Here is a 27,326-nt window from a genome sequence, read left to right as displayed (position 1 = left end):
TCCAAGAATAGACGCTTTAAGTTTTCAAGAGATAAGTATAAGGAGAGAATATCAGTTATTTCATACATACAAGCCATGAAAGTGATAAATAAGAAACATTACCAAGTTTTCCTTGTATACCTAAACGGAGGAGCTAGAACAGAAAGGACAGTCGAGGACGTAAAAGTTATACGTGAATTCCATTATGATTATCCGGAGAACTTACCAAGACTGCCACCCAATAGACAAGTAGAATTTACCATCGACCTAGTACCAAGATCGACATGTGTATCAAAAGCATCGAACAAGATGACTCCAAAGGAATCGGAGAGCCTAAAGATCCAATTGCAGAAACTACTAGACCTAAGTTAGATCATGTCTAGTGCATTCCCATCGGGAGCGCATATTTGTATGTTATGAAGAAGTATGGTACTTTAAAAAGGCGCACAGACAATAGAGCGTGGAACAAATTAATACTCAAGAATGAATATCCTTTATTGAGGGTAGATGAATTGTTCGACCAACTCAAGAATGCAAGTGTGTTTTTCCAAGATCGATTTTAGGATCGAGTATCATTAGCTAAAAGTCATACAAGAAAGTATACTCAAGACAAATTTTAGAATGGGTTATGACCACTACAAGTTTGTAGGTGTGCCATTCAGGCTAACAAATGCCCAAATATATTCATGGGCATCATTGATAGAGTATTCCACCTTCACCTGGATAAGTTCGTCTTAGTGACTCCAAGAATGAAGATGAACATAAGGAACATTTAGGGACCATGTACACAAGTACTATTGGGTGAACGAATTTATGCCAAATCAGTAGGTGTGAGTTTTGCTTAAGGAAGTGGCATTTTCTGGAACATATTGAATGATTTGAGTTTATATATGTGTTTATATTTATTAAATATTGCACGTATAATTTACTTAGATTAATTTGAACACCAAGGTTCAAATTTGATGAAGGCCGTGAGTCATAAGGCCAGAGACGAGCGATGCTCGATTTTAATTAAGTTATTTTGAGCATGCCAATGTGTTTAGAATAATTAAAAATATTTGTATTTAAATTTTTTGGAATTTATTTCCATTAAATACAAATTTTCTAACTATTCGATGATTTATTAAGTTGAGATATGTGGAGTATGTGAAGTCATGTAAGTGAACTAGCAGTGCATATGAGTTAATGCTATGTTAGTAAGACTATATGAATTATTTGAGTATTTATGAGATGAGCATGATTAGTAAGTTATTGAGCTTTTTGAATTGCATGAGAAATGCATATAAAATGGCTAAGTATGAGAAATTAGCATGGATTAGATTTATTAGTTTAAATGAGGTAAATAAATTAGAGAAGCATGTTAATTAATTATAGTTGGAATTTAGTATTTAATTACAAAGTCCGAGATTTAATCGAGAACTATGAGCATGATAAATTGTTAAGATATAATTTATTATTTGAGTTTGATATCGATTATGTGTCTAAATGGAGTGAGTGTGAGAGTTATGAATAACGCACATAAATGTTGGTATCTGACACTCGAACAATTGGTGTCGAGTATAAATGATAGTTTACTGATAAAGAGTTTTGATGATTTTGAATTGTAGTGCTAGAGATTCTAAAACCTGATAAGGAATTTGTAGTAGCTGATGAGACAAAGAGGATGGGTTGAACCCGTAAAGGATTATGATTTTGGTATTAACCATCGCATGGACAAGACCAATGTAGTAGATGATGCAGTGAGCCTGAAGGTCTCGTCTAAGATATGATAAGATGATGATAGAAGTGATTAAACCACCCAGCTTGAGGAAAATTGTGGTAGGAGCACGAAGGAAGGATGAGAAGTTACGAATAAGAATAAGGATAAGAAATTTCAAGAATTACAACGACGAATCAGATAATGCTATCTTCTTTGAAGAGAAGATATGCATCTCCATGACAATGAACTTAAGAATAAGATAAAGCCATGGCACCCATATACTGTCACCAGGAAGTACTAAGATATATTAAGATCTAGAAAAATTCTAGTTAGGAGAAATGAAACGAGATGTAACCTCATTTGTTGAAATATGTCTTGCGTGCTAGCAAGTGAAGGTTTTACAACATATCATATCGTTACTTTGAGTCTTCGAGCTCATAAAGTCAAGCTTAATGTCATGTTTGGGACAAACCGAGCCCTTAACGAACCAATGAATTTCGTTGTCGAGATGGATTTTTCGAATCCATCAGACTTAAGCAAAGGTTGTCACGAAAGGGGGCAGTCAATGCCCACATGACTCGAGATTCCTTCGATGAATGAATAAAAGTTTATAACGGCGTTTTAGGCTGACTGCCTACATGCTCGAAATGGTGGGTCTCCTTACAAACTGTTTAAGTTGCTTTAGGAATGCTTTAGAGATATTAGTTGTTATAGTTCTGCTTAAACGACATAGAAATTACTAATGAGGTATGTTGAGGACGACCGAGCTAAACCGGGGGGAAAGCCGAGAACATGTTTTTGCCACTCATTGTGAAATATATAATATCAGTTATCAATCGACTATCGATAGGTTGCCAAATGAGGCGTTATACGCGAGGAAATATAGATCACCACTTTGTTGAGATGAAATGACTAGATGATTGAAATCATCCGTCAAAATTTGATAGTGAATAAAAGAGGGCCATGATTGACAGAGTCATATGTTGACAAATGACGAATTGACCTATGATGTGAAAGTGGGGAGATAATTTTCATAAAAGTTTCTCCATCAAGATGAATCGTTAGATTCGGTGTGAAAGGTAAACTCAAGCCACGTTTCATAGGACCATATGAATTACTAGAACGAATATGCCCCGTAGCCTACAGGTTGGCATTGCCGCCAAGCCTTGGGAATGTGCACAATGTATCCCATGTGTCGCAAATAGTGAAGTATGTTTACGATTCAAAGCATATGATTCATAAGAACAACATAGTTATTAGTCAATATTTGAGTTACGAAGGAAGATTCAAATCTATCTTAGATCGGGAAGTTCAAGTACTAAGGACTAAGTCGATACCGATAGTAAGGGACCTATGAATATATCATGGTCAAGAATAGACTACGGTCTAACAGGAAAGTGAAGTACTCAGAGTTATTTTCTGAGATACAAATTTCGGGACGAAATTTCTTTTAAGGGGGATAGTATGTAATGACCCGACTTTTAATTGAGGATTTAAAATCTTCTAATGACTGATTAAGGATTTATTATGATAATTAGGGTTCGGCATCCATTAATAAAATACGAACTTATATGAATTTGATGATTTATATACGTGATGATTTATTTTTATTTTTATTTTCAGTGGACGATGCACTCAAAATATATTTTGAGTCCATTAATTTATTAATGAGGATTTAACATTGAAGTGTTAAATATGAATTTTTATTAATTACTAAAGTTGATCCATGTGGTTAGTTAATTTATTAAATTGACAGGCCCAAATGGATTTTATACTTCAAATAAAAAATTAGTCTTGTATGTGTCAATGTATTTAAATGAGTTTGGAACCATATAATTAATGTATTAATCTCTTAGATTTTTTAATGATTAAATTTGAATAAATCCTAAGCATGCTGAAGAATTTACTACGCATGCTGAAGAAATTCTTCAGTCATACTAAGTATGCTGAAAAAGAATTCCATGTTCATACCAACATTTCCACGATCCTCATTCTTCTTTAAAGCCAACCCCACGCCTTCACCATCTTCACCATTTTCAACAACTGCAGCCCATTTTCCGCAGCAAGTTCACAAAGCAACCACACCACCAGACCAAGGTTTTCTTCTTAAACTGAGCTCGTTTATTTTGAGCTCTCTATTTCGTTCAACTATTGCAGAGAACCACCAACACATACGAACTTCTCATATTCCATTTTTATGTGCATACGCAGCCTGTTATAAACAGAATTTACATATACAAATGAAGAGTTGAAATTACATGAATAAATGTTTAAGTGCAGTATGCTCGATTGAAGAACATTTACAGTATTTGAAAATGAATTCAGTAAAAAGCCTATTTCTATGTGTTGACTGAAATCGGGGCTGAACCCCCTGATTCGTGTGTGAGAAGGGTTCAGGGAGGCGGCTGCCGCGGAGGCACGTCGCCGGCGTCGGAGCGGCGGCGGCGAACCTGCCGTTGTCTCCGATCTGCCAAGAATCAAAGGGAAAGAAGAGAGGGTTTTTAGCTTATAGTTTAAAAAGGAAAGAAGGGGAAAATGATAGAAGATAGGGTTTACCTGGGTTGTCGGCGGCTGCGGCTGCGGCTTCGCCGGAAATCAGAGAGGCAGATGCTGTCGGCGGCGGCGGTTCTCCTGCTGCTGGGCCGTCGGATCTGTTAACGAGGGAGATGTGAGAGAGAGGAAGACGTGAACGGGAGAGGCGAGGACGACCGGAGGTGGCCGCGGCAGCCTTCGCTGCTGCAGTCACAGAGCCGATCAGAGAGGGAGGCCGGAAGCGAAGCTACTCGCCGGAGACGATGGTTCCGCCGTGGAGGTGAGGCGGAGGAGGTGACAGCGGCGGCGTGGTGGCGCTTGCTGTGTCTTGTTCCGGCAGTCTTGGGAGAGAGAGATAGAGGCGAGAGGGTGAGAGAGGACGAGAGTTCAGGGGAGGAGAGAGAGGCAGCAGCCGCGCCGCTCGCCAGCGGCGGCGGCGGCGGCCAGGTTGCACGGCAGGCGGACAGATCGTCCGAGAGAGAGAGTGAGAAAGAAGAGAGGGAGGCTGATGTGTGTGTTTGAGTGTGTCTAGTGTGTGTTAACTAGGTTTAAGAGAATATTATGGGCTTTGGGCCATAGTTAATTGTTGGGCCGAGACTTGGGCCGATTTTAATAAGTGTTTGGGCCCTTATTTAATTAACAGATGGGCTTCGATTTAAATGTTTGGGCTCGGCCCTTTACAAATAAAATCTGATGGGCTTCTTTTAATTAAAGGATTTGGGCCTATTTTAACTTAATTGCTTGGGCCTTTATTAAACAAAAATTGAATGGATCTAATTTATCTAATTAATTTGCGCTTATATACATTTAAATTATTTGAGCTCTTAATTATTAATTTAAATTGAGCTTGATTAATTTAATTATATATTAACCTTTAAATTAATTATTTAAATGGAATTCTTTTATTTCAAGTATTTTTATAAGTGGACTTTAAAATAAAATATTTTGAGTTAAACTCTTATTAAATTTAATTCTTTTCAAATGACTTATTAATATGGATTATTTGAAAATGATTAAATTATTTTAAGTATGAGAAAGAATGATCTATGATGATTTAATTTGTCTATGTGATATTATATGATTTGTTATTAAATGACGGAATATTTAACTTGATGGCGTGAGTAGAACGAGTTATGATTGATGCGCATGATGATGTTCAAAAAAATAGTTTCGAACCTAAATGATAGTTATGTAATAGATGTTTTGAGTTTAAGGTTTTGAACGAGACAAGATTAATATGGATGTTAGAACCCTAAAATCATTAAAAAGGAGATAGTTTAGTTTAAAGATCAATCTTCCTTTCTTACACGACTTTCTTCTCGAACTTATCGACTCTTCGTCAATAAAGGTCCAGACGGGAAGTGAAAGCTAAAGAAGGAGGTAACTCTACGCCCCTAGTGGGAACAGAATGAGGTGGGCTTTCTTAAAACATGTATATAGAGATCCCCTGCATACAGGCCTCTTATACGAAATGAAATAAATGACATGATATAACTGTGATGTTTTAAATGGTAAATGGTTCTTATTAAATGAAATGTTTATGAATGATTGTCTGCCAAAAATGTTTATGTTTTATGTATGTATCCTATCTGTGTTGGTTCGCCAACTATAAAGGAAATCGAATTCGGACCCTACGCTAGACGAAGGTTTGCTAGTAAGGGTTAACGTGTACACTCATGGAGACTGTGTGTCGCTTGCGACCGGTCTTGGCGTCCGTGGAAGGAGGCCTCCTTCCCGGCGTGTAAAAGGAACAGATATGGATCATATAGACTGAAAATGGGATGCGCATCCAACTTTATGAAATGAAAGAAAATGTTTAGTAAGCACAGGTCCTTCAAATAAAACCCTGTGTGTTACTGTTGGCAGTACAATAAATGATATAAAATGTTATGTTTCCGGCATATGTTCACTGAGTATTTTTACTCAGCCCTGCATGTTGTTTTCCCTAATGTGCAGGTTGAGCGGGTGATGGAATGGAGTGGAGTTGAGCGGATGTACCCTTTTGACATAATAATAATGTAACCTTGAGTATACATTTTCATATGTATAATTCACACGTATTTCCGCTGCAAGATACTCTGATTATGTTAATGTTTTATTTTAAGTATGATACTCTTTTGTTGGGTAATCCACTTCAACGGGCCTTCCTGAACGAATGTCTTGTTTTTGCCCAAGTGATCAGTTATGATCTTAGTGTTATATAATAAATGTCTCATTTCGTAAAATGTTTGATTGTTAAGTAAATGCCCCTTTCTTTCCCCGCTTCTTAATCCCCTTCCCGAGTCATAACCCCGGTTAAGCCATCCTTAGGGATTGCGGGCTGTGACATTCTATCAATAAGATTATGAGTAGTAGATAATTTGAGTTTGTTTTCTATTTTCTCATGAAGACTTCTAGGAATAAAATGAGGATTTGAAGTGTTATGTGGAAAATTATTTATTTGTTTTTGTGAATCATTTTTTGTTGAAATATGATCTATTTGTTCGGCGATGGTATGTAAGATTTGATTTGAATAATTATTTTGTTCGTGGAGTTTTTTGATATCGCTCATTTTTGGACCATCCTCTCCGTCTCTTCCAGTACGAAATGGAGTAGCAGATATTTCTCCATTGGGAATTTGTATTTTGATATTTTGTAGAGGTGGATGAATGGAAGTCAATATTGAACCAGTAGCTAATTTCTATTTTTTATAAATGTTTGTTTGAACATTTATTTGATCCAGATTGTAGACATTATTAATATCATTAAGCTGACAGTATCCTTGAAACCAATCTAAAATTGGAATATTAGATTTTAATTTATGTAATCCTTTTATCCATTCAATTTGAAGTTTATCTCTTAAAGGTTTTTCTAGTTTTAAAAACCATTCTTTTCTTTCAATTTCTTCTGGATCATTGAATTCTTTTTCAAGGTAATTGAAATTAATAGAGAAATTCATATTAGAAATCATATTGATTTGATCTTCCATTTAAGAAATAGTAGGAGATCCTACTTGAGGTGTTTCTTCTTCAGTTTGATAACTAGTCGAAGGAATTGGAGATTTGTAATTAACTTTAATATTAGGATAATTAAATTTAGAACTTTCAGAAAATGAATTCCTTGAAGAGACTTCTTGAATGTGTATTGAGGGTTTTCTTTGTTCTCAATATGAATTAAATCTTAGAAGAATTCTCCCGTCATCATCTTCTTCATTCTTAGAGACTTCTCGTTTTTCAATTCCTTTTGGTATTTGAGGATTTTGAATTATGAATTCATTAGGAATTGTTATTTCATTCCATTTAAGTCTTTTAGGAACGAAAGATGTTGAATTGTCTGCTTCAATTTGAAGTATGACAGTTTCATCTTTTAAAGTTGGAGTGAATCTAAATTTTGGATTTAAATGAGATGACATAACTCTAAAGTAAACTCGATATATGACAGCAAAATTTTTACAAAGATTTTTAAATTCATCTCCTTGAAGATGAATATCAAGAATCAAAGAATCTAGAATTAAAGGATCCGTGAGATCTATGGAATAATTAGGAGCACAGTTGAAATAATAAATAGGACCATTACAAACATTGGTTTGAATCATTGCTAATAGAGATGATTTATACTTCTTTAATCTATTATCTCTAAGGGCAAGATAAACAGGGGCATCAACTCCAATATGAACTAAGGGTTTGACTGCTACTAGAATTAACCCGAAATGAATATATCTATAGCCTTTTTCTATGTATTTTCTTATAGAAATGTCACGACCGCACTTGCTAAGGATAGCAAATTCGGGAAAACCGCGACTAAGGGAGGGGATTTAGGAGCGGGATTTAGAAAGGGGCATATTCAGTTTCTTGATTACTCGACTTGTATAAGGAAATCAATCGAAATATCTAGATATCAACGAAGGCCACAAGGGGACCGTACATAATATTATCCCAAAACGGGTTACTCAATGGGTTTTAGTAAATTATTAAATAATACATATTGTTTGACAAATGACATAATATCTTAACATAATCAGTGTTCGCAGCGGAATAACAATTTGAGTATATGTATGAAGACATATACTCTACTCTGAGGTAATCATCCTAGATCGACAAAAGCTCCGCTTGCACACTACATCCTCGATCACAGCTCAACCTGCACATTTATAAATACATACAGGGCTAAGTACAAGAGTACTTAGTGGACACTTGCCGAAATTTACATACATGCATAATATTTTATTGTCAAGCCTTTCAACAGTAGTAAGATACGAGGGTTTTCCTTTAAAGACTCGTATTTACCAAACATAATATCATTTCTTTTCATCAATAACCCGCGCAGGTATTTTATATCATTAATCACCATATCAGTAACTCGTGCCGAGAGGGAGGCCTCCCTCTACGGACACTATGATCGGCCAACCCGCTAGATGACTCACGATCACAAGGGTGTACACTAATTCTGAAGGGATTTGCGGTCCCATCCAGAATCCGAATTCGATTAACATCAGATAGGCAATTAATAATAAAACATAAAGCATGTAGGCATTGACAATATCATTTAAATTCATAAGCATAAAGTCTTAACAATTCTAATATATAATTTTAGTTTATACGTAGAAAGCCCACCTGAATAGCAGACTCACGATTTAGCTCTAACTCTGGTGCTTGACCTTTAATCCGAGAAAATAAAATAAGATTCTAATTCTCGAAAAATCTCAATAAATGAGGATGCGTGAAATGATTATGCATGTCTCATATTCCTTTAATTAAATTATGAGATGCTAATCCTATTTAAGGAATTAAAGCTCGTCTTATGAGGACGGATTATTAATCTTTAATAATCTACTCATCTTAAAATAATCTAATTTACTTACTAATTAATGATTAGTAAGTCTTAAAAATTTATCACTAATTAAAAATAATTAGGATTAATAATGGGGCCTAAATTAATAAATCTCATTGGACTTAACTAAATAAATTTCATTGAACTTAATCAATTAAATAGTAGGAGTTCAATTAATAAAAATAATAAATTCATTATTAACAATTAATAGAAGCCCAATCAAAATAAATAATAAGAGCCCATTTATAAAAATAATAGAGTCCAAACAATATATATATTAGCCCAATGGAAATAAAATAAGCAAAGCCCAATTGAATTAATCTCCGGCCCAACAAATAAAATAAACTAGGCCCAAAGAGAAAGCCCAAAAATCCGGCCCAAACCGGCTCAAACCCGGCCCAAACCCGGTCCAACCTCACTCCCTTTTTCTTTCAACAATCATTCATGCACACACACTTTTTTTTTATTTAACTCTCCCTCTCTCTCTCAATTCACCGCACATACACACACACACTTTATATCTTCATCAAATCTCTCTCTATCTTTTATCTTTTATTAAAGTTAACATTTTCCTCTTTCTCTCCCACTATCTCGGTTCCCTCTCTCTCCTTATATTAAAATATATAACACTTCCTCACTCTTAATAATTCATGCCATCAACATATCCATTTTCTTTTATTAAAGCAAAATCTTCTCCCTTTCTTTTATTTAGCAAAACCGAGGCTTCAACATCATCTCTCTCTCTTTATTCAAAACAAAACACATGCACACACCTTTTTTTTTTTTCAAAATTATCAAAGCTTTCTCTCTCTTTTATCAAAAACACTCGGCTCTCTCTCAATCAAGAAAAACGCTGCTCACTCTTCTCTCTCTCTCGTTCGATTTTTCTCCCCATCATCCGGCGTCCTTTTTCCCGGCGAGTCATCGCCGGAAACCATCTTCTCCCTCGAACTTCCGCCGCCGCTAGCTGGAGCCTCGGCAGCCGCTGCTGTCGTTCTCGGGCTCCGATGAGGCCGAGGAAGTTGCCGTTGTTGCGGCTCGACTGTGCAGGGCCGCGTTCGATGCCTTTCTAAAAGCTAAGTTATTGTTCTATCTCTCTACTATTGTATTTCAATTCGTTTTGTTGCTGATGGAAATTCTCATGACTTGGTTCTAAGTACAAAGGCAGTATAAAGGTATCAATGTATGAATTAAACTATTTCTGTTGAATGCTAATCATGTACGCATATGTGTTTTGCTATGTTTCTCTGTAATAAACTTCATCCTATATTTCTGAATTTCTAAAACATGAAGTGAGGAAAGTGAAATGCATATATGAAGATAGTGAACTGAGATGGCATGAAATACCTTGAATGATGCTTGGTGTTTATGAACTGCTCGTTGGTGTTGAATGAAGCAAGAATTAACTGATACTTGAAAATTTCTTTGGCAGAGAATGATGAAAACGTTTAAGTGTGGAATGGGTATGAGGAGGTTATATGCTTTCAATCTGTGAAGGTGTTCGGTGTGAATATGCACACATTTTTGTCAAAAATGTGCATAATGGAGTCAAAAAAAAAATACAGACAGGCGTGGAGAGTTGGAGTCAAAAGATGCACAGTGTAGGCGTGGAGTTGGAGAGCGTGCTGTGCATTTATTTCCTTCACTTATCTTATCTTTCTTATACATATGTAAAAAAAAATTGAGAGTAATTGATTTGATCTGTGCGTATCTATGTTTATTTGTATCCAGACTCTCTTCTCGGTCTCATTCAAAAGTACTCTATGAAACTACTCGATATCTGCTTCCTTTCTTAGCTAGAATAAATTCTAAATTAAATTCGTAGATTTAATTCTTCATAAACCGAAATAAATTCACGACTCAAGAAATAATAATAAAAATAGAAAAATAATTCTATTGTGATTAATAAATAACATGACTTCGCTAAGTCAGTTATGAATCTGAAATGAATAATTATTGGTTTACTCAAAAATTCTCATCGCGGTTTTACTCACGCGAAGTTATCTGGCTTAGTGAAAAAAAATAATAATCCTGCTTCAATTAGAATATAATCTAGTGTCATAAGCTGAATTTAAATCATAAATAATTACTGGGCTTGATTTACTGAAAGATGAAATAATAATTATCGAATTACTGGATTTAAATATAATAAAAGAGCGGGTTGTTACAAGAAACTTTTGAAAGTAATTGCATACTTTGGAATTCTTCTTGAAGAGAAATAGTTTCTTCATGAGTTTTAATAGAAAAGACAGTTTTGAAATCAAATGCATCGATTTGATACATAGATTCTATTGGTTGTTCAGGAATAGTCCAATTTGAATAATTGTTTGGTATGCCAATCTCACTAGATTGAACAATACCATAATTATTCGCATTATTATTTTTAGAAAATAGAGTTCTTATTCTAGACGCCATAAATACTGATGAAATTTCTTAGGCTTTAGTGAACCGATTCAATTTTAACAGGGACCACCTAATCGGGACCACCTCACTTGGGCTGACCAAACGAAACAAGGCTGACCAAACCGTTAAATTGATAGACCAAATAAAGCTTTGAAATTAGAAATCCCCTAATTTAGAATAATATCATCATTTTAGTGTAAGAGATGGTGACTAATAAAACTCTTTGTCGTGGTAGATTTGTAATCGAATAATGATTACTCTAATAAATCCTATATTTGATATCCGATTTCTTGCTTTACTAAAATGCGGAGACTCGTAACACAAATCTAAATTAAATTCGCAGATTTAATTTGCTTTAACGAGTCGAAAAAAAAATCCATGACCTAAGTATCAATAATAGATGGAAATAATATTTCCATTTGCAATTAATGTATAACATGACTTTGCTAAGCCAATTATTAAACTGCAAAATAAATTATTGACTGCTTCAATAACTCAATCATTGTCTGTCAATAATTTAATTGCGATTATCTGACGCGAAAACATTTAATTAAAAAATTTGAGCTGAATAAACTGAATACTAAGCATTGAGCTGATATAACTAAAACATGCAATAATTAAATATCACATTTATTGGTCTTAATTATAAAATAAAAGGGCGGCTATTACAATTCCTGCGAATGAATCCACCACCAAGGTATCCACGTGTATGTCGATTCGATGCAGGAACAATTCCAAGTGCACGATTCAATCTTCGACAGCTAGGAAATCTCCGATTGAAACTATAGTGCTCTTTATTGTTTTTGTAAGCCAAAGTCACCTTTTATAAGCCAAAAGAATTGTCTTCCTAAGGGAGCCAATCTTGAATTGTCTTACTAAGGAAGCCAATCTTGAATTATCTTACTTAGTCTAATATTTCAACTAAGGAAGCCAATCTTGAATTGTCTTTCTTAGTCTAATATTTCAACTAATTTCTAAATAATTAAGTGTTATTGGAATATATCATAATCTAGTCCATAATATCTTTCACAATAAATAAATATCGCATTTATTGATCTTAATCATAAATAAAAGAGCGGGCTACTACATAAAAATTATGGGTATTACAATCTCACTCGTCAAGATATAATCGTAGATCTTTTATATAGCAATAGACCCGCGCGGTTCTATACTAAGAGCATCTCCATCGCTAGTGTGAAGCTCAGCTCGAGCTGATACCATGGGAAGGGTGGCGGGCTGACGTGCCGCTGCGACTCGAGCGCAGCAGAGCCCATCACGTGGGGCTGTAATAGCCGCCATTTTTCTTTATTTTTCGATATTTTATATATATTAATTATTTAGTAGAAATTTAAAACTTTTGAAATTTTCTAAATTAGGGGATTTCTAGTTGTATTTAAAGGTATTCTACCTCCACTGAGAATGTAGTAGCCCGCTCTTTTATTATATTTAAATCCAGTAATATAATAATTATTATTTCATCTTTCAGTAAATCAAGCCCAGTAATTATTTATGATTTAAATTCAGCTTATGACACTGGATTATTTTCTAATTGAAGCAAGGTTATTATTTTATTTCTACGCCAGTTAGCTTCGCGTGAGTAAAACCACGATGAGAATTATTGAGTAAGCCAATAATGATTCAGTTCAGATTCATAACTGACTTAGTTAACTCATGTTATTTATTAATCACAATAGAATTATTTTTCTATTTTTATTTCTCGAGTCGTGAATTTATTCCGGCTTGTGAAGAATTAAATCTACGTTATTAATTTAGATATTATTCCGTGTATTAAATCTAGCACGCCATGCTCCCTCAGCCACTCTATTCTCACCCGTGCTTGGCTTTTCTTTTTCCACTCCTACATAGTCAAAAAGAATTCAGCAAACAAATCTCAAGAATGTCGACAGCAAATCTCATCTTTAATTCTTCAACCACGCTCTACAATTTAGCCGTACTATTCATCATCTTTTCACACTAATCAGCTCTCCATAAGTTCAGTATAAAGCCATCCTCATTCACCTTCTTCATCACAGCAGCAAATCTACTCCTTTGTAGTAGCCCGCTCTTTTATTTATGATAAAAACTAGTAAATGCAATTTTTTATAAATGAATCCAGTTTATGGTTCTGATTTTTTTATCAGAGGCAGAGTTATTATTTTAGCGTTATATTTTTATAACGTATGAAAAAAAAAAAAAAAAAAACGCGACGAGGATTATTGAGCAATCAATAATTATTATTTCCAAGTTATAACTGACTTAGCAAAGTCATGTTATTTATTAATCGAGAAACAGAAGCAGTTATATCTTATTAGTGCTACTAGAAGTCGAGAAATTATTCCGACTGCAACGCAAATTCAATCTACGGATTTAATCTAGATTCATATTACTGTATTAGCATCACCAAGGCATGAGGATATAATTCATTTATTCATCAATCTCATTCTCATACTTTACAAACTCTTATAACCAATTACAGTTTCACCTATCAATGCTATGAAGTAGATACATGAATATGCTAGACATATATGTAAGCATACAATCATCATTATTTTTTTCCACTCCCTAATGTCTCCTACACTATACACGCATAATCTCCACTTCTCCACTCCACCAACTATCTCCACCACCTTTTGCTTTCTTCCACTACATTTTTTCTCACCACCCTTTCCACTCCACTAATTCCACTACACCAAACTTTCCACCTACTCCCTTCCCCACCACACGCAAGAATGCATCTAACATTCCATTATACAGGCAACAATCTTTTCATCATCTTCATTCTTCACTAAGGAACCGAAGAGCAGCCACGAGTTCTGCCATAAGCACACTGCTCCGGCAGTGTTTTGCAAGGCGATTCCAGCCATCCAAAAGGTTCCCAAAAATTCCCAAATTAATTGTGTATCATCTTTCATATGTTTTCTATACTTTGGCAAAATTTCAGAAGGTTTGAAGCTCTTATGATTTATTTATGAATTTGTAAACATCACTGCCCATCTGGAATACATTTTTGGTAAACAATCTTTGGGAGGCCATAAGTAAAGTTTCAATCGGTGAAAACCTTTGAAACTTGAATATGTCACTCTAGACTCCCGTATCTTTCTTTTGACATCGGCCTCACCATTTTTGAATAAGGGAAACAACCGGTATAAATTCTTGAAATCTAGTTCTTATTCCATGTACCATCCAGTAGATTTTACAAACCTACGACTTTGAGGTGGCAAAGCCCGACTTAAATCTTTGATTCTCAAGCCTAGCTTTCTACTGAATATTCAATGACATGTTGGGAACTTACTTGCTTAGTTTTAGAATTTTTGGTGAAGCCTAAAGTTGGTTTTCTGATTTATGTTATGAATCTGCCAAACTTGAACACTTTTTGTGCACTGAACTTTAGACAGTCATATCTTCTAAACCATGAATGTTCTTAGAGTAAATCCAACTGGAGAGTGTTATGATCTCTCCCTAGTTTCCAGATTGACCCTTGGGGTTCCCAGTGGAGTTTTGTAAAGGGAGATATGAATTTTTAAAGAAAGCCCACTGACTTGGTTGTAATCTGGAAATCTGAAATTTTCAGATTTTTGCTTGTTAAATACCCATCTTTGAGAGGGCATATCTTGCTCGTTTGAATTGTTTTTCATTCGATTCAAATTGGAGAATGATCCTTGAAATGTCTAGTTTCCAGAATGTCTTTTGGAGCATCATTTGGAGATCCGAGGCAGATTTGGTGTCTGTTGCAAAACAACCCCTTAAGAGCTCAAGTTGTTGAATTATTTTCTATGTATCAAAGTTTATTTTAAAGGATGTTTCATGAAAGATTTCGTATATGTGCGTAACAAGTTTGGGACTATTTATTTTAAATGAGGTCCGTTCTTTATTTAAATTATGATGGACTTTTAATGAATATTTTTGGGATTAAACTCTTATTTCTTGATTTATATAAATTATTTTTTTTAAGGACTTATAAATATGAATTTCGTAGGCCTACTGACCTACTGTGATCGACGGTTTGTCGATGTCTAATAGCTTTGAAAATTTTATAGCAAGTCCCGACATGAGTCTTGAGTACCCTGGTAAAATTTCAAGCCATTCCAACTTCGTTTGATACTTCTTTAAAATGCAAAACCTAAACTGCACATTACTACCGAGAATTTCAGAGAACAGATGAAAGAGTCATTTATTTCAGTAGCTTCCTGTGTGATCTAGCTTTCCAAATTTTTATGGTATTCACCTTATTGTGTTAGCTAGATATCCACCAAAGTTGAGCCCAGTTTGACAACGTTTACTATTTTTAAAAAAATCCAAGTTTTCGATTGTTCAAAACTGCCGAACATGGTAGATCGTGGTAAAAACGTCATATCTCTCAAACCACTTGGAGTTTTCGACTCTATTTTTTTTTTATATGAAACTAGATTCGAAGATCTTTCTTTCAGTATGAGTCTCGAGTCCAGGAGATGTCGGAGTCAGAACAGATTAAATTTTGAAGTTGAGTCAGTGTAAAAACAGAGCATGTTTTAATGATGTTTTTGGACTTCGGACTTTAAAGCGAACTATTATCATTTATTTCTTTAAAGCCACTGGTTTATTTAATTAATTGGCTACTCTCTTTTGAGCCTATTAATTATTTGAGGTTACGCTAGTAATGATGTAACGAATTATGGATGCTAGAACCCTAAAACACTAAAAGATACCCTAGGCACGTAGAATTAGACTTTGTCTTATGACAATTACTTCACGAACTTATCGACTCTTCATCAATGAAGGTCCGGGCGACAGAAAGTGAAGCCGAAGAAGAAACGACTCCACGCCAGCTTTAAGAACAATTGAGGTGGGCAACTCCTTACGCGTAAATAAAATGCTATGCAAATGTTATGCTTTAAAATGCAAATTGGATCTTCAAGTATGGTATGCTTTATTACGCTTAAATGAGTTAAGCTTTATTATGCTGCACGTTAAATGATTTACGCTATGTTGTTTATACTATTTACGCCCTATGTAATTTACGCTTGATTACGCTTATTTACGCTTGAATGCCTTACGCTGATAAGTTTATGCTTATGTTTGATGCTTGCGTCTGTTGGGGGAGGCCTCCCTCAACAGTACGATGCCGTGTCCGTTGAGGAGGGCCTCCCTCACGGCGCGATGCCTGTGTCCGCTGAGAGAGGCCTCTCTCGCGGCGCGATGCCAGTATGCCAGTGTTACAGCGTCTATTGGGGGAGGCCTCCCTCAATAGTACGATGCCGTGACCGCTGAGGGAGGCCCCCTCTCACGGTGCGATGCCCGTGTTCGTTGGGGAAGGCCTTCTCCACGACACGATGCGTGTTTATGATTGTTAATGATGAAGAATGCCCTTATGCTATTTATGAATTTGGAAATGTTTAATGAGCAAAGAATATGAAAGAAACTCATGCCTCTTATGCGATATTGTGAAATTGTTAATGATGTTATGTTATATGCTTGACAACTGCCCACTAAGTACTCTTGTACTTAGCCCTTCGATGTTTATGTTTGTGCAGGTTGAGCTGTGATGGGCGATGAAGTGTTGTTGCTGAGTGGAGTTTTTGTTGAACTTAAAGTAGGCTCAGAAAGGATACATGTCTTCATACATGTATCTCAGTTATGTATTCCGCTGTAAACACTGATTATTTCAGTTACGCCTTCCGTTGCAAACTCTGATAATATTTTAGCCAAGCCCCTAACGATGCCTTTTTCCTTTTAAGGAATATTTCATGCGTATCCAAGCTCTTTGAGTATTCTTTTATGCACCCCTTTCTAAACCCGCTTCTTAATTTCCCTTCCCCAGTCATGGTTTTCCCGGATTAATTATCTTTAATTAAGGCCGGTCGTGACAGAGTGGTATCAGAGCAGTTCGTTTGCTCTGAGCCTAAGAGTTTATTTAAGCCAAACTTAGAATGGATCACTAAAGTGTCTAGAGTTCAATCGACAAAGCTCAGCACTTCATCGCATCACACTCAACGAAGCAGAATGGTAAGCTATTTCAAGTTTTGAGATAATGTTTACAAAAAGTGACAAGTGTGTAACTGTTAATAGCTATGTTATGTTGTTGAATGAAATGATTTATGCAAACACGATTAAGTATGCCTATGGAATGAATTCCTATGAACATAGAGCTATTAAGTTATGAGATCACCACTACGACAGAACATAGAAGCAAACATAGAAGAAATTCGACTGTATCTTTTGGTGGCTATAGTGAAGGCAGCAAGATAAGTGATACGTATAGAATAATTTTTAAGCTCATGATTTTATAGCCGCTATAAATTTCCATGACTTATGCCTAAGTATCCAATTTAGATGATGTGATATTATATGCTTAAGAATTGTTATGACTCATAGATTTGAGATGCTAAGGACCCTTAAAGCTTACTACATCAATGATCAATGATGTCATTGGAGTCATGACTTGTTTACAAGTTATATTAAGTTGACATTTACAAGAATTCTTTTGAGGCTTGTATTAGATTATGCTAGAGTGTACTAATTGGCACATCTTTGCTATCAGAATGCCGCCTAAGAGAGGACGCCCTGTGAGAAACAATAACAATCGCAGAAACCGTAACGCTGTACCCGAAGAACCACAAGATGCTCGAGGACATAACCCATCCCCTCCGCCTCCGACTAGGAGAGTCGAAGAACTCTTTTTAAGGCAAAATCCACCTACGTTTGACGGAACGAGTGAACCGGCTGAAGCTGAGATTTGGGTGCGTGCAATGGAACGCATTTTCAACTTTCTACGTTGTACTGATGAGGAGCGCCTATCTTGCGTCTCTTTCCAACTAACAGGATCAGCTGACTTCTGGTGGGAAGCACGTCGAAAAATTCTGACACCTGAACAATGGGCAAGTTATACTTGGGAAGATTTTAAGACGGGATTATATGATAAATATATTCCGAAAAGCTATAGGAAGAAGAAAGAAGCTGAGTTCTACGAGTTGAAGCAAGGAAATAAATCTGTGGTTGAATACGACAAGGAATTCTGCAACCTGTCTAGGTTTGCTCCGCAACAAGTGGACACAGATGAGAAGATGGCAGAGAAATTTTGTGCCGGTCTACGGTACGAAATTAAGATGGCTCTAGCAAGCCACGGAGGACTCTCATACACGGAGTCTCTGAACAGGGCACTTGACGTTGAAGCTGCAATGCCGTCGGACAAGTCAGCCCCATTGTTGATCTCAACGCCAAATGATCCACCAGTAGCCTCACATACTCTCAAAGGGAAGCGCAAGTGGGACAACAACGAAGACAATATCAATCAGACTAGTAAGAAAGTGTGGCAAGAATATGAACGGGCCGAACAGTTTATTCAACCAAGGCACGAGGCACAGACTAACCTCGAGCGAACTGGGGGTAACCAAGGTCAGAAAGGAGTTTTACCTTGCCCAAATTGTGGTAAGATGCATAGGGGTATTTGTCGGGCTGGAACTAACGGTTGTTACAATTGTGGCCAAAAAGGTCACTACTCCACGCAATGCCCCAATAGACAACGAGGTTCAGCAGTTGGGAACACCCGCACCCCCTTGCCAGCAATACGTGGACACTTGCGAAATCAGCCTCAATCACATCAGTGAAAATCTTATGGAGACACCGCAGACAAGAAAAGCTACGTGGGAGCTTGAAAACAAGATGAAGGAAAAATACCCCGAATTGTTTTAGCAGAGATATGCAAATTTCGGGACGAAATTTTTGTTAAGAGGGGTAGTATGTAGTAGCCCGCTCTTTTATTTATGATAAAAACTAGTAAATGCAATTTTTTATAAATGAATCCAGTTTATGGTTCTGATTTTTTTATCAGAGGCAGAGTTATTATTTTAGCGTTATATTTTTATAACGTATGAAAAAAAAAAAAAAACGCGACGAGGATTATTGAGCAATCAATAATTATTATTTCCAAGTTATAACTGACTTAGCAAAGTCATGTTATTTATTAATCGAGAAACAGAAGCAGTTATATTTTATTAGTGCTACTAGAAGTCGAGAAATTATTCCGACTGCAACGCAAATTCAATCTACGGATTTAATCTAGATTCATATTACTGTATTAGCATCACCAAGGCATGAGGATATAATTCATTTATTCATCAATCTCATTCTCATACTTTACAAACTCTTATAACCAATTACAGTTTCACCTATCAATGCTATGAAGTAGATACATGAATATGCTAGACATATATGTAAGCATACAATCATCATTATTTTTTTCCACTCCCTAATGTCTCCTACACTATACACGCATAATCTCCACTTCTCCACTCCACCAACTATCTCCACCACCTTTTGCTTTCTTCCACTACATTTTTTCTCACCACCCTTTCCACTCCACTAATTCCACTACACCAAACTTTCCACCTACTCCCTTCCCCACCACACGCAAGAATGCATCTAACATTCCATTATACAGGCAACAATCTTTTCATCATCTTCATTCTTCACTAAGGAACCGAAGAGCAGCCACGAGTTCTGCCATAAGCACACTGCTCCGGCAGTGTTTTGCAAGGCGATTCCAGCCATCCAAAAGGTTCCCAAAAATTCCCAAATTAATTGTGTATCATCTTTCATATGTTTTCTATACTTTGGCAAAATTTCAGAAGGTTTGAAGCTCTTATGATTTATTTATGAATTTGTAAACATCACTGCCCATCTGGAATACATTTTTGGTAAACAATCTTTGGGAGGCCATAAGTAAAGTTTCAATCGGTGAAAACCTTTGAAACTTGAATATGTCACTCTAGACTCCCGTATCTTTCTTTTGACATCGGCCTCACCATTTTTGAATAAGGGAAACAACCAGTATAAATTCTTGAAATCTAGTTCTTATTCCATGTACCATCCAGTAGATTTTACAAACCTACGACTTTGAGGTGGCAAAGCCCGACTTAAATCTTTGATTCTCAAGCCTAGCTTTCTACTGAATATTCAATGACATGTTGGGAACTTACTTGCTTAGTTTTAGAATTTTTGGTGAAGCCTAAAGTTGGTTTTCTGATTTATGTTATGAATCTGCCAAACTTGAACACTTTTTGTGCACTGAACTTTAGACAGTCATATCTTCTAAACCATGAATGTTCTTAGAGTAAATCCAACTGGAGAGTGTTATGATCTCTCCCTAGTTTCCAGATTGACCCTTGGGGTTCCCAGTGGAGTTTTGTAAAGGGAGATATGAATTTTTAAAGAAAGCCCACTGACTTGGTTGTAATCTGGAAATCTGAAATTTTCAGATTTTTGCTTGTTAAATACCCATCTTTGAGAGGGCATATCTTGCTCGTTTGAATTGTTTTTCATTCGATTCAAATTGGAGAATGATCCTTGAAATGTCTAGTTTCCAGAATGTCTTTTGGAGCATCATTTGGAGATCCGAGGCAGATTTGGTGTCTGTTGCAAAACAACCCCTTAAGAGCTCAAGTTGTTGAATTATTTTCTATGTATCAAAGTTTATTTTAAAGGATGTTTCATGAAAGATTTCGTATATGTGCGTAACAAGTTTGGGACTATTTATTTTAAATGAGGTCCGTTCTTTATTTAAATTATGATGGACTTTTAATGAATATTTTTGGGATTAAACTCTTATTTCTTGATTTATATAAATTATTTTTTTTAAGGACTTATAAATATGAATTTCGTAGGCCTACTGACCTACTGTGATCGACGGTTTGTCGATGTCTAATAGCTTTGAAAATTTTATAGCAAGTCCCGACATGAGTCTTGAGTACCCTGGTAAAATTTCAAGCCATTCCAACTTCGTTTGATACTTCTTTAAAATGCAAAACCTAAACTGCACATTACTACCGAGAATTTCAGAGAACAGATGAAAGAGTCATTTATTTCAGTAGCTTCCTGTGTGATCTAGCTTTCCAAATTTTTATGGTATTCACCTTATTGTGTTAGCTAGATATCCACCAAAGTTGAGCCCAGTTTGACAACGTTTACTATTTTTAAAAAAATCCAAGTTTTCGATTGTTCAAAACTGCCGAACATGGTAGATCGTGGTAAAAACGTCATATCTCTCAAACCACTTGGAGTTTTCGACTCTATTTTTTTTTTATATGAAACTAGATTCGAAGATCTTTCTTTCAGTATGAGTCTCGAGTCCAGGAGATGTCGGAGTCAGAACAGATTAAATTTTGAAGTTGAGTCAGTGTAAAAACAGAGCATGTTTTAATGATGTTTTTGGACTTCGGACTTTAAAGCGAACTATTATCATTTATTTCTTTAAAGCCACTGGTTTATTTAATTAATTCGCTACTCTCTTTTGAGCCTATTAATTATTTGAGGTTACGCTAGTAATGATGTAACGAATTATGGATGCTAGAACCCTAAAACACTAAAAGATACCCTAGGCACGTAGAATTAGACTTTGTCTTATGACAATTACTTCACGAACTTATCGACTCTTCATCAATGAAGGTCCGGGCGACAGAAAGTGAAGCCGAAGAAGAAACGACTCCACGCCAGCTTTAAGAACAATTGAGGTGGGCAACTCCTTACGCGTAAATAAAATGCTATGCAAATGTTATGCTTTAAAATGCAAATTGGATCTTCAAGTATGGTATGCTTTATTACGCTTAAATGAGTTAAGCTTTATTATGCTGCACGTTAAATGATTTACGCTATGTTGTTTATACTATTTACGCCCTATGTAATTTACGCTTGATTACGCTTATTTACGCTTGAATGCCTTACGCTGATAAGTTTATGCTTATGTTTGATGCTTGCGTCTGTTGGGGGAGGCCTCCCTCAACAGTACGATGCCGTGTCCGTTGAGGAGGGCCTCCCTCACGGCGCGATGCCTGTGTCCGCTGAGAGAGGCCTCTCTCGCGGCGCGATGCCAGTATGCCAGTATGCCAGTGTTACAGCGTCTATTGGGGGAGGCCTCCCTCAATAGTACGATGCCGTGACCGCTGAGGGAGGCCCCCTCTCACGGTGCGATGCCCGTGTTCGTTGGGGAAGGCCTTCTCCACGACACGATGCGTGTTTATGATTGTTAATGATGAAGAATGCCCTTATGCTATTTATGAATTTGGAAATGTTTAATGAGCAAAGAATATGAAAGAAACTCATGCCTCTTATGCGATATTGTGAAATTGTTAATGATGTTATGTTATATGCTTGACAACTGCCCACTAAGTACTCTTGTACTTAGCCCTTCGATGTTTATGTTTGTGCAGGTTGAGCTGTGATGGGCGATGAAGTGTTGTTGCTGAGTGGAGTTTTTGTTGAACTTAAAGTAGGCTCAGAAAGGATACATGTCTTCATACATGTATCTCAGTTATGTATTCCGCTGTAAACACTGATTATTTCAGTTACGCCTTCCGTTGCAAACTCTGATAATATTTTAGCCAAGCCCCTAACGATGCCTTTTTCCTTTTAAGGAATATTTCATGCGTATCCAAGCTCTTTGAGTATTCTTTTATGCACCCCTTTCTAAACCCGCTTCTTAATTTCCCTTCCCCAGTCATGGTTTTCCCGGATTAATTATCTTTAATTAAGGCCGGTCGTGACATCCTTCCATCGAGGAATCACCAAGCATCATTCAAGGTAATTATCATCTCAGTTATTTCAAGTTCCATTTACATGCTTCACGTTCCATCAGCATGAGTTCAACCTTAGAAATACTAGATATGCATTGATTAGCATGATCATTTCAAAAAGAGAAATGCATAAACAGTTTACTTCTATATAGAACCAACAGCATAACCTTGCACAGACTCATGATTTAGAACCACAGCAAGAGGCATGTAAGTATCATGCTTTTAACAGAACCACAGACCTCACAAAATTGTGTATGAATGTTTAAGAGATTGAATGAATCATACGACTTAGAACATAGCTCCCTTGTATCTCCTACATAACTAAAACTTCAAGTAGACAAGCTTCGAACTTAGCTCTTTAGAAGAGAAAAGGCTGACCGCCCTGTCCAGTCGAGTCCAAGGAAACAGCTGACTGCTCTACTCGACTCGGCTTCGAGTCAGCGGCGGCGAGTGAGCGAGATCAATCGACGATATACATAGGCAGCAGAGCCGCTGCTCGTCGGAATTAAACAGCAGCGTCGACCTTCGGCTCCGCCGAAGGAAGCCTCGGACTCGAGTCGAGGAAGGAGAAGGCAGAGGCCGTGGCGACTCGCGGGTGAAGCAGCAGGCGTACGCCGGTCCCCCAACGACAGCGGCGCCAACTTCGGAGCGGGGCGGCGCGGCCGAAGGCCAAGCTCCGCTGGTCGCGACCCAGACCAGAAAACAGCAGTAGACCACAGCGAACTCACCGGCTTTAGGCAACGCGGCGCCGGATTTAAGCGAAGATTGAGCGAGAGAGAAAGAGATGTTGAGCAGCGTGTGTTTCTTGATTTTAGAGAGAGTGCGGTTTAGATAAAAGAAAGAGAAAGAATGTTACACTTTAATAAAGAGAGAGAGAACCGATAAAAATTTGAGAGAGAGAAATGCTTTACTTCCACTTTTGACTAGCATTGAGAGAGAACCGAGAATTTGGGAAAATGTGGGTCTCTGCCACCTTTGTGTAAATTGAGAAAGAAAAATAAAAAGTTGATTGGGGGGGGGGGGGGGCGATTTGTAGTGACCCGCTCTTTTATATATTTTAAATCCAGTAATGAGTGTTTATTTTTGTTCATCAGTGAATGAAAACGGTTATTATCCTGATATGAATTCAGCTTATGATCCTGAATTTATATTGTTAAAGCAGGCAATGATATTATTTCAGAGTTATAACTGACTTAGCAAAGTCACGTTATTTATTTAAGTGAGATGGAATATGATTTTATTTTTACTCAGGTCGTGAATTATTTCCGACTCAAGAAGTTAATTAAATCTGCGGATTTAATTTAAATATCAGAACAACGAACAAATTAAATCTACGGATGTAATTTAGATTCATTTTATAACTTATCGATTTTAGGGATATATCACATGTCGAAATCGAGATTTATGTAAATACAGTATCAAGCAGAATCGAAGCCAGTATTTTATTACAGTTACAGAATCACGGAGACAGAGAAAATACATCAATAATTCTCCTCTACATTGTTTTTTTTCTTTCTTTTTCTTCTCTTTTTCTTTCCACTACATCTTGTCAAACACTACATTTTGTCAAGCATTACAATTTGTCGACCCACTACAACAACTTCTCCACCACCCTCAAGTATAGCCACTATCTCCAATCCTTTAACAATTCAGCAGTAACCTTCCTCCATTCACCTCCATTCTACACTAAGAAATGCGCCGAAGAGTAAAGAGAAACTCCATCCAGTGTCCTGCCAACTTCAAGTTTCAAGCATTTGTTACTCCAGTTAACAATGGAAGAAGTAAAATAAACCATCAGTTCATTTCCCTGCCAAAACTTCAAGAAGTTCCAGTTCATTTAACACCACAGCAGCCAACCAACATCAATTACAAGGTATATACTAAGCTCAACTTATTCGATCCATTTCGCATCAACCATCAAGCATGATCAGTTTCGAATTACAGAGGGATATAGTAAATCACATATGCATAATCATGTTCCACCAATATATCTGATAGTCCACGTTATGTATAGAAAGAATTGTGCTTTTCATCCTACTGCACTCTAGAACAACAAAAGCTTGAGAACCTCTGCCTTTAACAAAATAGAAACTAGAACAGAAGGATTTAGGACTTAGCTTTAAGATATAGTGCCGGCTGCCTGTTCGGACGAGCCCAAAGCAACGACGAACCTCTGCTGCCGTGATGGAGTTCGAAAACAAAGACGACGAACTCTCGTTGTCTCCTCTGTTTCAGTGTATAACATCAACAACGGCAGATGAGACCGGTGGCCGACGACGTCTGACTCATCGGAAAAGGAGTGGCCGACTACCCTGCTTTGAATCGGGAAGATGGACGGCGATTGTAAATCGCCGGATTTACAGACGCAACGGCGTCGAACCAGGGCGGTGACCCGGGATTTCAGATGCGGCGCCTACGGTCGCCTCGACCTCGCTGGATTCAAGAGCAGCGGCGAACCCGGGGCCGCAGATTCAGTTTTAAAAGAGGGGGGCACGAACGGCGTTGTCCTCGCCAATTTTTAGGGGAACCTCTGAGTCGCGGCGGCACTGGAGAACTCAGCGGTGGCCGCACCGGGAGCTCACGGTAGAGACGAAGATAGAAACGGCCACGACCGGCGCCGATTGTTTCGCCGGATTCCAGATGGAGGTGCGACAGCGGCGATTTGAGAAAGGAATGAATTAGGGCTCGGTTTCTAATTTCGATTGGGCATGCTTGAGTCTGATTTGAGTAGAGAGAAGGCAGAGATGGACGTGAGGGAGGAGGTTCGACCGCCGTTCGCCGGGAATTGCAGCGGCGACAGCGGCGATTGCGATGTCAGGAAGGAACTAGGGCACGCCCTCTCACCTCGGATGAACTGCCAGCAAGAGAGAAGATACGGAGAGAGAGACGGGTGCGGTCGCGCCGGACCTAAACTCGGCGGTAGCCGACGCCGGCCGGAGACGGAGGCGGCAGAATTCGAGAGGGAGGAGAGAGGCGTGTTCTGATTTTTTTGAAGAGAGGGAGAGTATCGGCTCCAACAGAGAGAGAAGAAGAATTGGGCCTCTAATTTCTTTTGGGCCGAATTTTGAGCTTGGGCTTTGTTTAATTTGGTTTGGGCCATTGCATTTAATTACTTTGGGCTTGATCTATTTAATTGTTTTGGGCTTCCCTTATAATTCGAATTGGGCTGCTCCTTATTTTCTTGATGGGCCGATATTTAGGCTGAGTTTATTAAAGAATGGGCTGAATTTATTCCTTTTAAGTGAACTGGATCCATGGGCTCCTCCCTATTCATTTTAATTGGGCTTTCTTGATTTTAAATTATGAATTGGGCCTCTGATTTTATTTATATGAGCCGATTTTATTTACTGATTGGGCCTCTGAATTTATTTATTTTACTCAGATGGACTTTTATTACATTATTTCATTGGGCTGAATTTATTTAAATTGAAGCCCATCTATTTTATTGGGCTGTTATATTATCTTCGTTGGGCCTCGTTTGATTTATTTAATTGAGCCCAACTAATCAAATTATTTATTTATTGGGCCAAGATTTATTTAATTACTTGAGCCGATGAATTATTTCAATTGGGCCTCTCATGTTAATTATTCAAGCCCACTTCTACTTAATTAATTATTAGGCTGCCTTATGTTGAGCCTTTTTAATTATTTGAAATTATATTATTATTTTCCATTCATATTCGTTAAGCCTGATTAATTCTTACGTGATCATATGTCGAATGTTCAGTTTAACTGCCTTTTATTCGGCTATATCGAGCGAGATTTATTTAATTGGCGGATTAGAACACCCTAAGAGAACGGATTAATTTTTATTAATTATCCGGCTTCATGAGACGAGACTTAGCTTTTGTTTAAATCCGATAGCCTGGATTAACAATAGAAATTTCCTGATTATTATTTCAGAATAATAATTCATGCATAAGGATCATGCATAGTAAATACACATTCTCATTTGAGGATTTTTATTCGAGCAAATATCTTATACATGTACATATATTCTCGTAATAAAGGTCAAGGGCGAGATTGATAATCTGTTGAGGAGCTTTTGTATCACAGAAAATTACTATCAGGTGGGCATTACTTTCATATATATCAAATGAGTTTAAATGTTACGTTCAAGCAAGTTATTTCATGACTAAATTAATTGAAGTTATTTCAAATATTGTCTTGCCATAAAATGTTTAAATTTCAGTATGATATCTATCTGATGTGACTTTAATCATGTAATCGAATTCGGGTCTTGAGCAGTTGATAGCTATCCTGCCAGGGCTAGTGTACACCAGTGACCGTGAGTCATCTAGCGGGTTGGCCGGTCAAGTGACCGTGAGAGGTGGCCACCTCTCCGGCACACAGTTCCAGAT

At 37.1% G+C, this 27,326-nt stretch overlaps 1 protein-coding gene and 1 long non-coding RNA gene across 4 annotated transcripts; one reads left to right on the top strand and one right to left on the bottom strand.

The window, feature by feature from the left end:
- Window positions 1-3,850: 3,850 nt before the first annotated feature.
- On the bottom strand, window positions 3,851-4,537 carry LOC131002247 (uncharacterized). The gene is made up of 2 exons (XR_009094222.1): window positions 4,235-4,537; window positions 3,851-4,145 (listed from the first exon to the last, which is right to left on the bottom strand). It is a non-coding gene; the product is annotated as an uncharacterized LOC131002247 (long non-coding RNA).
- A 9,194-nt stretch (window positions 4,538-13,731) lies between these two features.
- On the top strand, window positions 13,732-22,822 carry LOC131002232 (uncharacterized). Of its 3 annotated transcripts, XM_057928733.1 has the most exons (5): window positions 13,732-14,293; window positions 16,180-16,244; window positions 17,940-19,955; window positions 21,842-21,906; window positions 22,603-22,822. In XM_057928733.1, the coding sequence occupies exon 3, from the start codon at window positions 17,941-17,943 to the stop codon at window positions 19,003-19,005; it is 1,065 nt and encodes a 354-aa protein (XP_057784716.1). In that variant the 5' UTR covers window positions 13,732-14,293; window positions 16,180-16,244; window position 17,940; the 3' UTR covers window positions 19,006-19,955; window positions 21,842-21,906; window positions 22,603-22,822. The 3 variants fall into 3 exon arrangements, with proteins under 3 accessions (XP_057784716.1, XP_057784718.1, XP_057784717.1); XM_057928735.1 differs by lacking the exon at window positions 21,842-21,906; XM_057928734.1 differs by having other exon boundaries at window positions 13,732-16,244.
- Window positions 22,823-27,326: the final 4,504 nt, after the last annotated feature.

This window comes from Salvia miltiorrhiza, unplaced genomic scaffold (assembly GCF_028751815.1).
Source record: "Salvia miltiorrhiza cultivar Shanhuang (shh) unplaced genomic scaffold, IMPLAD_Smil_shh Hic_asm_8, whole genome shotgun sequence".
Taxonomy (NCBI): Eukaryota; Viridiplantae; Streptophyta; class Magnoliopsida; order Lamiales; family Lamiaceae; genus Salvia; species Salvia miltiorrhiza.
The sequence above is the reverse complement of the archived record's forward strand: the minus strand, read 5'-3'. Positions and strand labels throughout refer to the sequence as shown.

Bases quoted from the DNA above. Each gene is read 5' to 3' on its own strand.
- LOC131002232 (XM_057928735.1), top strand. From the start codon at position 17,941: ATGCCGCCTAAGAGAGGACGCCCTGTGAGAAACAATAACAATCGCAGA.